We start from the raw sequence: 10,767 nt of genomic DNA, 5'->3' as shown, positions 1-10,767 counted from the left end.
TACAAATGCTTCTGTATAATAAAAATTAAACAGTTATTTAAGTTATTTATATAATCAGTGATGGGTAACATCGCTATTCCATCAATTAATTCACTGTTAGCTAAATCTGTCCATCTATAGTTCAGTAACAATTTTCCACCATGTTTTAGACTAATCATTCTGACTAGTTTATTGCCACCACTGTTCTCGCTGCAGGTTTATTTTGAAGAGTTTGGCAGAGCTTTTCCTTCACTTGACTGTTTGAGGCAAACATAATTTTACAAATGGACAAATTCGGTGCAATTTTTCGGTGCAAAGACTGCTTTATTCAGTTTTCTGTTCCATTTTTCTGAAAATATATACCATGCAAGCAAAGGCACTGAAGCACTTCAAATTCTATGGGCACAGCACTAGTGCAGATTTATTTCTGGTTGCTATAGCCAAGTCTACAAACATCAACGCTTAAAGTCCCTTGAAAGCACATCTACTGGAGAATACTGCATCACAGTGTATAATAGTGTCTGTAAAAGCAATTTAACAATTGTTTTGTAAAGTGTTACCATTTTGCTTTGCAGACTACAATAAAGTATTTTTGCTTATTTTTATTTATATTTAGCGATTTATTAACATAATAATTGGTTTCCAGAATATTCTAGTTGGAAAAGTGATCCCTCAGAAATGAGGAAAGATTACAGAATTAATCTACACAAGAAAAAAATGCTTTATTAAAAAGTGAATCTTTCAAACTGTGTATTAAGTGTATGAAGAAATTTAGCTTTCTGACAGAATGTTGTTCAATGTTTAGTCAGAGAATGTTCTTAGCAAAACCAACGAGTCTAATAACTGCAGACATCACCACCTATATGCACTGTATTGTTTAATGATACAGTTTTATGCAGCTGTGTGCTTGTAGATAAATCAAATTAATTTGAAAACTCCAAGTAAGGTGTGTGAGTGTTACTTTCATGCATAATCGTCTACTTTATTTCCTGTATGGAAAAATCTTAATTATTTCAAATAAGATGCCCTTAAATGCCTTATTTGCCAAGTGCAAATATCCTACTTACAAACAAGTCAAATGCTTCTGTATAATAAAAACTAAAACAATTTTTATTTAAGCCTCTGACTCTTGCTTTCATACCTCAGAATATGAATGTGGTCCTAAATTCTATCTAGAGTTTTTAATATTATTTGGTGTCGCTTCAACTAAATGTTAAATAACTCTCCAAAATGGCTACATTATATTCCCAACACACATTCAAATGAACGCATAATTTTTAGCTGAAGTTATTATTTTTTTACGTTTTAATGAAAACATTTTAAAACCATTCATTTTTTCATGGCGTAAGAGAACACTACATCTTTATTGTGGGCCTCTGAATCTACCAAGAAAGAGGATGCTGTTAGTGGGGTTGTGTCTGATGAAAAACAGGAAGGGGTGGTCTGCGATGAAGAATTCCTCTCGCAACATGCAGAAAGCAGCGATGCCAGCTGTGGCTGCTGCAGCCTCTGTACCTTCCTCATTCACCTCCACAAAGGCTTTGTGGGCCACTGCTGACAAATACAGGCCCCCGTCACTGCTCATCCCTGTCAGATCTGCAGCAGCTGCCTGGAACAAAGAGCTCATGCCCATCTTGGTCAAGACCCCCTCCAGAGAGCTCTCCTCGTCCAGTTTAAATCTTGGCAGATGGACGATGATGTCTGTTCCTGTATCCATGTTTTCTCTGTTGGTCCACTCACGGAGCTTGTCCAATGTCAGCTCACTCTCCAGCTGTTAAGCAACATGTAGACACTTATCACTGTCATGTGAAAGTTCTTTGTTCAGTAGTGCAGGAGTTAATGGGCAGAACTTGTTCTCACACAAAGACACATCTACACAGTTGTACGCAGTTTAATTTTATAGTGATATGAATTTGGTTATATGTTTTTAAAAAAACTGCGTTAAAACGCATAGAAACTTAAACTGATTGGTTAGAGGAATCTTTCATAAAAGAAAAAATTCATGGCCTTTGAAATGTGTAGTTATTGCAGTATGTTTCTGTATTAAATATTGCCGTGTAATAATGTTGTCATGTTTACTGGTACTTGGACTCTCATACCATCAAGGACTCCACTTACCAGAATTCATTTGTTAGTCATGAGACTCTTCTAGCCAATCACAAACAACCCAGAAGATGCAGTCACCTGAATAATAATCATCACCACCTGTTTTGCTCTGTATATATACCAGTCTCTTTGAACTTTGTCTTTGCAAAGTATTGCCATTGTTTAGTGCATATTGAGCTGTCTTGTTTTTCTGATTGCTGCTCTGTTTGTGACTCTTCTGTTTTAACCTCATGTATTTTATTTGGTTAATCTGTTTGTTGACCTGGGCTGGTGTTAACCCTGCTCAGTTTCCTTTGAATCAACCTTACGGTTTATCTTTTATCCATGTGTGTCTGATCCGTGAACCCAGCATTACAAATATGCTCACAATTTGACTGTATCTGGGTGAACATGTGATTGGGGTGGCATTTAACTCTTGCAACTCTTTTTAGCATTTTTTTAACATTGAGAAAAGTGTGAATTAAACCACTGAAAAGCCATTGTGAAATTTTCCAGATATTTTATAGCAGTGATTGCATTCTATCCACAGGTCTGTGTATGTACACTTTCTTGCAATGTTTTGTTTTTCCAGCCAAATTCTAGTGAACAGTTGTGAACAGCAGTCTACAGTGAACATTATGACAAAAGATAATCCTTTCTGAGCAGTATATCTGTACATGCTTTCACAATCGGCCCCTCTACCTGCCGCACCTCAACAGCAGGCTGCGATTTGTTGTTTTTGACGTATTTTTGAAAATGGAGGCAATTCCTGACAATGTTTTTGCACTGAATAGCTTGAGGGTCTCTTCTAATAGGCAGAGGTTTGGCTTACAAGACTATCCAGACGTTAATTACTGGCAGTCAACACCCAGCAACATACAAGTTCTTTCAAGTCCCATACAACGCTAACAGTGGAAGTTAATAGTGAGAAATATCTACTGGATCTAATCTACTGGATGGAAAACAGTCTTCTTTTCAGTCTCTTTTTTTATATCTGGCATGTGTGAATTAGAAAGTAACGAAAGAGGTTAGCAATTTAGAGAAATAGTTTGTGCTGACCTTCTGGAGTGGGTCAGAGCCATCCTCAGCCTCCTGTGGGAGAAGCACCAGCATACTGAGCTCTTCCTGCACATATGGCAACTCCAGCACCTGCAGTTTGTACTCAGGGATGTACGCGAAGGGGAACTTGTGCATCTGGAACATCATCTGCACCGGTTTCCTCTCATTCTATTAAACATACACAAAGACGAGTATTGACAGAGAGACAACTGCTGTACGGTACCAAAAAGCACAGTGAAAGATTGTCTTGTGTTTTTTCAGACTGAATTAGTTATTACACCTGCATATAACAGTTAATTAATTACAGTGATTATCCTACAGATGTAATAATGTGTGTAGTTCATTTCTGATAGCTCTTCATTATTTAACATGACAATTTAGCATTGTTTATGCAGCTGTGGACGGGATCGGCATAATTATAGCTCTCTGTATTATCTGAATCCCACCTGATTTATCTTAAAGGGCACCTCTTTGGTATCTTCAGCATTAAATTTCTGCAGCCAGTTGCCTTTGAAATAGATAGCATTGACTAGGGCAAGTCGAGTCATTGCAGTGACCATGCCTGGCTTCAGAAGATCCTTGATTTTACCTGAGAAAGAAAGGAAAAGCTGTATTTATTTACAAGTGTGGTCTGATGCACATATTTTTTTATGTTGTATTTTAATTAGTGATGCACCAAAATGAAAATCATTGACTGACACCAGATAAAAATTAGGACACACTGTGAAAAACTCGAACTGAAAAAAATCTAACAATAAACAGTTTATGTTGAATAAACTTTCTGATTTATGTAGGCTACAGCATGTATAGTGAAATCAAGTGCAATTCATTTGACTATTTTTAGTAATTCTTTTCACTTTGGCAATACTTGTGTTATGGTTTACACTATCACTTATGATTGTTTTTTCATGTTGAAAGCTGTAGCTATGGCATGCTATCAGAGACTTGCCTTTTATTTCCTATTGCTTGGGTGCATTCTGCATATCGAGCAGTTTTAAAGTGGTATCTAGACTTTAATGGAGAACTTCTGGGGTGTTGTATCCCCTCTTGTATAGTATTGTAATGCATAGTGATTATAAATCACATGTCTAATGTCCCATGACATAGATCCACACAGCCATTGTGCTCACTGTTTATTTGCTGTCACTTTATATGTCTGAACAACACTGTGCTGACCAGCACATAAAAGCAAAAGGATCAATTTTAATTACACTTTCTCTTTATCATTACCATTCAAAGTATTTATTATGTCTTAGGCTTTGATACTTTGTTTTAGGCCTATTTAAACTTATTTTTTTTTCAGTCAAAACTTTTGGTGCATCCCTAGTTTTAATGCTGTGCTTTTTAAAAGAGATATTTGTCAAAAAAAGGTTCTGTTCTCACTCTCTGTCTGCTCTTCTACCCACTGGTTGATGAGCTTCCGTGACTCATCTGATGCTCCAATGAAGTCTACTGCCTGCAGGTCAGCTTGGTACAGCTGCCGAGTAGACTTCACAAACTCCTGCAACAAAAAACTACACAGTCAGGTTGAACACATTTCACAAACACACAGCATATTATAACACCTGCTGTATATTGCAGCTTATCTTTTCTCTTATCTTCAGATTTTCTATAGATACAACAGCATAAAGGCAATGAAGCAAAGAGCATTTTTTATTCATTCAGTGCTAGTGGAACACTGTTGTTCTTAAACTATAGGCCTAGATTACACAATATAGGAATAAAACTGAATTTTGTATTGTTTCTAGCTAGAAAAAAAAAACATATTGGAGTTCTTCTCTTGTGATTTACCAGGGCAACATCAGGTGATACACATGGGTAGTTTGGACCATAAAACTGACTACTTATAGGAGGCACTGAACAGCCCACACTTGGTGCAAAATGGGCTTAAGACCCACCCTTTATTTTGCATCAATGCTGTGCTGATACATTAGTATTTAAATACAAGGTCAAGGATGAAACTTTTGGTTAGACTGTGGATTAACTCTTCTTGCCCACTGAACAGCTTAGTTGTGTGTAAAATACTATGACATCAATATTTTTTTATTAATTACAGTAATTAACAATTATGGCAATTCTGAGGATCTACAGTAACTCTTGAAGGAAAGATGGAATATCCTGATCATGACTTTCAGAACAAAGTAAAATTAATTGAAAGGACAAGGGAGGTGGCTCACAGGTAAGAATTTGAAATTCTTCTCTCCATAGAGCCTGTTGGCCAGCCTGAGGATGTAGGAGGCTTTGGGGCTGTTTATTACAGAGCTGAGGTTCTTGAAATGAATGTGAACATCAGGGAGTGAACTGAAGGACATGACCTGCAAAGAGTAAGAGAGTCATAAACCAGTGGGTTCCTCTTAGTATGTATATTGTAATTCCTTCAAATTTATAAGCTACACGTCTAAACAGTTGGAACGATTACAATGCATTTATGAGCTTACCATGGCAATGCAAATTTCAGTCTAAAGTCAAGTCATAAACATGCTCTAAGTGGATCTGCATAGTTTTTATTGCACTCTAACAGTGATCTCTAACTGCAAAGACTTTTGAAGGCAATCATTGGACAGTTTCTGCACTCTAGTGGATATCTAGTCAAAATCAGAATATTGGACATCATACAATCCCTTCATTGCAGTAGTACAGAGGGGTATTGCCCTGAGGTGTGCAGTCAAGTTTGAAAAGATGTCAAATATTAACAACAAAAAATACCTGTTGGACTTTCATCCAGCCTTCCTTATTTCTGACACTGATCAAATTAAATATTGGTGTTTTTGCATGATTTGACAAATTGCTCACAGGATGTTTGTCATCGGAACTTTAAAGGTTGTAGGAACGTCTAGCTGTGGTGCTGTACACTGTCCATTACGGTCAACACCCACTTAAATGGAAAGCAGTTTAATCTGTCTCTGGGTAAAAGCAACTTAAAATGGATATCATCTATTGTGTACACTCTTACTTTGGCCATTTCTTTAGCAGTGGTCCCTCTTGCTCCTAAGTAGACCATACTGAGCGCTGCACTGATGCTCAGTGGTGAAAAGAAGATGTTCCCTCCTGGGTTACTGTCACTCAACACCCGATACAGGTCCAGGGCGAAGGTGCCATTAGCCTTGGTCAGACTATCCATGGTGAATATAGGAATGTCCAATCTAAAAAAAAAATTCCCATTATTTGATTATACATGACATGAAAGTAGGAGTGAGAAATATGACCATATTTATTACCGACCAGTTATGTCATTACATCACAATATGCTTTTACGACCATGCATACTGCAAACATTGTCAGTACTTAAAAGATGCACCCTGGCTTCTTTTACACTGTTCTGAGAGTGCAATTTTCTGGTTTAAAACTAAAACTGACTGTTTGAATTTGTTTTTTGTTAGTCAGTGAATATCGAAGGAAGCCAGATAACCAACATTGCTGCTAGGAAATGAATGCTAAATATCATGCCTGTAGCCTTCATATCTTTATTGCTCTTGGTGGGGTTCTCAACTGTTGTATAATTTACTTTGTCTACTGCATGCTGGGTACTGTAGTGAAACACTGATAAAAAAAAAAGCAGAAAGCCAAGAATTCTGTCAAACTGATGAGGCTGAAGGACGCATATTAAATACGAGTTTTTGGCCAGAATGTTAATTTAAAGAACACATGCAAACTGCATGTGTCATAACATGAGAGAGCATAATCAGCACTGCTATAGCTGATTTTCACTCATATACGAAACCAAAAGTATCATTTCTACAACAAAATCAAAGTTTACTTTGCTTCAGCAGCACTGTAACGTTAAAACAGCGCTCAAGTGAATAGACCTTCAGGCAATCCAAACATGGAACCAGTGCACTTAGTCACTGAGAGATGTGTAAATTGTTTCTTCCTTCATGTAACTGCAAATAAAGGCCTATATCTAATCTGTTTTCGATTTTCGAGCTTGTCCAGCTTGAAATGACTCTCATTCATCACGTTTGAGTTGCAGGACCTCGGCCTTCCAACAACTTCCACTTTTAATATTGACATAATGCAATAACCACGTCCCACCAATGAAAGATCAGCAACAATGTGTTTATATAGGCCTTTTATCCGTTTGAATGCAATTCAAAGTGCGGCAAAACAGCTGCTTCCACGTTTCGTTTACGCAGTGCAGTGTAAGCACATTGTTTATCAGCGGAACAGCGCAGAGCAGTGCAGTGCTGTAATACAGTCCTACCGAGAAGACGGTTTAACTCTGCAGAGGTACCGTGACAACTAGTCGGATATAACTAGCCTGTAGAGACGAGCAAGGCAGCTTTTAGCAATACTCACATACGGAGGCTCTTCCTGGTGAATCCTGCTCTTCCTGGTGGGTGGTGCACAGCGAGACTCTGACAGCGTGAACGCGCACTTTATACCAACAGCGGCGGTGAACGCCCAGAGACGCCACACCCAAACTCTCTCAGTCAGCGATGAGGGTCTTTCAGCCAGATGATGATCTGTCCTACTGACTAGCACATTCCCCCGCTCTTTATAGCCACGAGGAAAACACTAGGATTCGCGAGCACTCGCTACCCGTTCAATATGAAAAAGACGTTCATGTGATGACTTAACCGAAACCTTGATTATGCACAGGAAGGGAAAATATAAGCCCCCTCCTCTCCCCCGCCCCTTATGATTCACAGGAGCCATTGCTGTTGTGCTGTAGCAGGGGTGTCTAGTCTTATCCGTGTTACAGGTTTTCATTTCAACAACGCAGGAGCAAACACGGCCAGTCTAAGAACAACGAATTAGCTCTGTTAGGTGTTTTGTTTCCCTGTTTTTGTCAGTTCTTTTTTCAGTTGTTGTAACTCTGATTTTTTTTGACTGTATATATTCAGAAAATCAATTCACAGCTTAGATGTCAATTAGAAAGTTTCAGAATAAAGTGTCTGTGAGTCGAAAATATAAGAATTTTGACGATTCTTCATTACATGGCTTATTACTGTGACAAAGTATATGAGTAGCATCAGGCGGACTTATTTTTCTTGATAGTCTCACCTGTAGGATACATGCAGATTGCTAAACCTGCATGTGACCGATCTGTCACAGCAGCCAAGCCTTTGAGTTTTTTGTTCAGGGCCAATATGGTTAATATTCTAAAACACTGTTTTAGTACACTGGGTGTTTACTATCAGCTGCTTATAATAACAATTACTATTAGAATAAAGAGTCCTTCCACAAATGATTAGATAAATACCGCCTTATTTAGAAAACACACAATAAAGAACTATGTACCATAATATAAACTTGAAATTTATAACAGTCCAGCGGTGTTGGACGGGCGCCAAAAGACTCAGAAGGTGCGCGTGCATCTCTTCATTGTGCATGGCAGGATGCGCCCGCGCGCGGTGCGAGGACACGCCCACACACAGAGCGAGGAAAGCGGCTTTTCAGCGGAGCGCACTTCAGAGCTGGCTGTGCGGCGGAGGCACTGGCGTTTTCGGCGGATAATACTGACTCATCTAATCAAATATTTGATTTGAAACACCACCTAAATTGTTTATAAGCCATAGAAGTACATAATAGTAGTGGAAATAAAGCGAAATGCAGAGCTTATGAGCACAGAAATTGAGTTATACTTGAAGAATAAAACACACATTTTGAAGGAGAGTCTATTTTACTGTTTATCCACAGTGGATCACAGATGCTTCGTCTGACCGCGATGGTGCCGCTGTTTTTAGAAACGGTTGATTCCGCAGTTTCTAACGACCTGCGTTGTAAACTTCTGCGTTAAAGTGTTCCCGAGTTAAAGCTGAGAAGACAAGGTGTGACTTGCTTCGCAAAATAAGTCAGGAGTGTTGAAAGGGTTTTAAACAGGTAAAGTCATTTGGAATGAAAAGCTTTGCGGATAAGACTGGGCAAGAGTGAATGTAGGGCTGGGCATTACGACAATATTTATTATTATTGTGATAATCACCTGCGATGGACTGGCGACCTGTCCAGGGTGTATCCTGCCTTCCGCCGGATGACCGCTGGGATAGGCTCCAGCACCCCCCGCGACACAGAAGGAGAAGCGATTTAGAAGATTGAGTGAGTTGCAGTGTGTGAAATGTTCAATTCAAATCCTTGTACTCATAGCTCTCATACTATTTTTTAAACGTGGCTTTTTTTCAACGTGTCAAATGTCAGAAAAAATACACCATGACACCCTGTGTATCGTGAACGTTTCCTTGACGTATTGTGATATTGCGCTTTTTCTATTTCCATAGGCGTGTTCATTCTGTGCCATTCCATTGATCAAGCAAATGAGTGCAGAGTAGAATCTTTGCCAAGTAGCCATTTTTTATTTCAGGTTGCTTTTTTGGACATCCTATTGTTGCAGAATTCAGCAAGCAAATACAATGAAAGTCCATGTTAAATAAATAAATAAATAAATAAATACAGTAATCTGCGAAGGTTTTCAGGACCAAAGAAAATTTGATTTGAAAATCTCTCTGTCTTTCAGTAGCCATTTATTTATTTAAAAATACCTTTATTACATTAAATACAAATAATATTAATACAATAATAAGTGATTTTATGTATGTGTATGTGCTGGGGGTGACCAGAAAACATGCAGGAGAAAAACATCTTTTTTTGACTTCTTTTCTGAAAACAAGAAATACTTGTTACTTTCTACTGTATTTTTTATTGCCATTTATTCTATTAATAATTGTGTGTTTACAAGCACAAACATGCTTCCTGCCAATTTAAATATCTTAAATAACATCCTTAGATGCCTACATGTCTGCACAGTACTGTACACAACATATAGATTCATAAGTGAAATGACAAAGGAGAAAAGAAAATATACATAAAAAATAATTTGAGAGAGAGAGAGAGAGATAGAGAGAGAGAGAGAGAGAGAGGGTGAGGCTTATCTTCTGTGTACTTTAAGGGTTTGGTTGTTGCCCCCTCAGTGCTGAACTGTGACTGGACCTGATGATCTTGTTTCATCAGCTGGACTTTATCCAGACAGGGTGAGACATATATCAGCAGTGAGTGCAATTTTCAGGATTGCTTAAGCACATTTCATGAAGCAGAAAAAAAAACTTGGGTTGGAATTCTGAGGCCCCATTGAAACCTTACCTACCCAACCCTTGTTAAACAGAGACACACTGTGAGAAAGGACTGAGGAACTGGGAGTAGACTAGTGGAGGAGAGTGAAAACTCTCACAAAATGTATAGTACAGAAATGTATAGTATGTTAGACTTGAAGGAGGAAGAGTCTTATGCACACACACACACACACACACACACACACACACACACACACACACACACACACACACACACACACACACACACACACACACACACACACACATATATATATAGTACAGAAATGTATAGTATGTTAGACTTGAAGGAGGAAGAGTCTTATGTACACACACACACACACACACACACACACACACACACACACACACACACACACACACACACACACACACCTTTTATGCAAAGTAATGTTATTGTCTTAGTGATCTACTTGAGTTCAGGCATTTGTCAGCTAAAGGCAAATAGGAAACACTGCACATGAACCCTGCTACATAACATTGACATAACCATGCCATAAACATGTCATAGCAGATGTCATGTACTGCAGATTATGTCCAGAAAAATAACAATGTTATGTTACCCTTAAAATTAATTGTC

The 10,767-nt window shown here is 38.3% G+C and overlaps 1 protein-coding gene across 1 annotated transcript; it reads right to left on the bottom strand.

Annotated features, from left to right (window-relative positions):
• Positions 1 to 282: 282 nt before the first annotated feature.
• On the bottom strand, positions 283 to 7,576 carry LOC108410757 (serpin peptidase inhibitor, clade B (ovalbumin), member 1). The gene is made up of 7 exons (XM_017682004.2): positions 7,420 to 7,576; positions 6,077 to 6,266; positions 5,301 to 5,438; positions 4,507 to 4,624; positions 3,570 to 3,712; positions 3,124 to 3,291; positions 283 to 1,750 (listed from the first exon to the last, which is right to left on the bottom strand). The coding sequence occupies exons 2-7, from the start codon at positions 6,242 to 6,244 to the stop codon at positions 1,343 to 1,345; spliced, it is 1,143 nt and encodes a 380-aa protein (XP_017537493.1). The 5' UTR covers positions 6,245 to 6,266; positions 7,420 to 7,576; the 3' UTR covers positions 283 to 1,342.
• Positions 7,577 to 10,767: the final 3,191 nt, after the last annotated feature.

Source organism: Pygocentrus nattereri, chromosome 4 (genome assembly GCF_015220715.1).
Source record: "Pygocentrus nattereri isolate fPygNat1 chromosome 4, fPygNat1.pri, whole genome shotgun sequence".
Taxonomy (NCBI): Eukaryota; Metazoa; Chordata; class Actinopteri; order Characiformes; family Serrasalmidae; genus Pygocentrus; species Pygocentrus nattereri.
The sequence above is the reverse complement of the archived record's forward strand: the minus strand, read 5'-3'. Positions and strand labels throughout refer to the sequence as shown.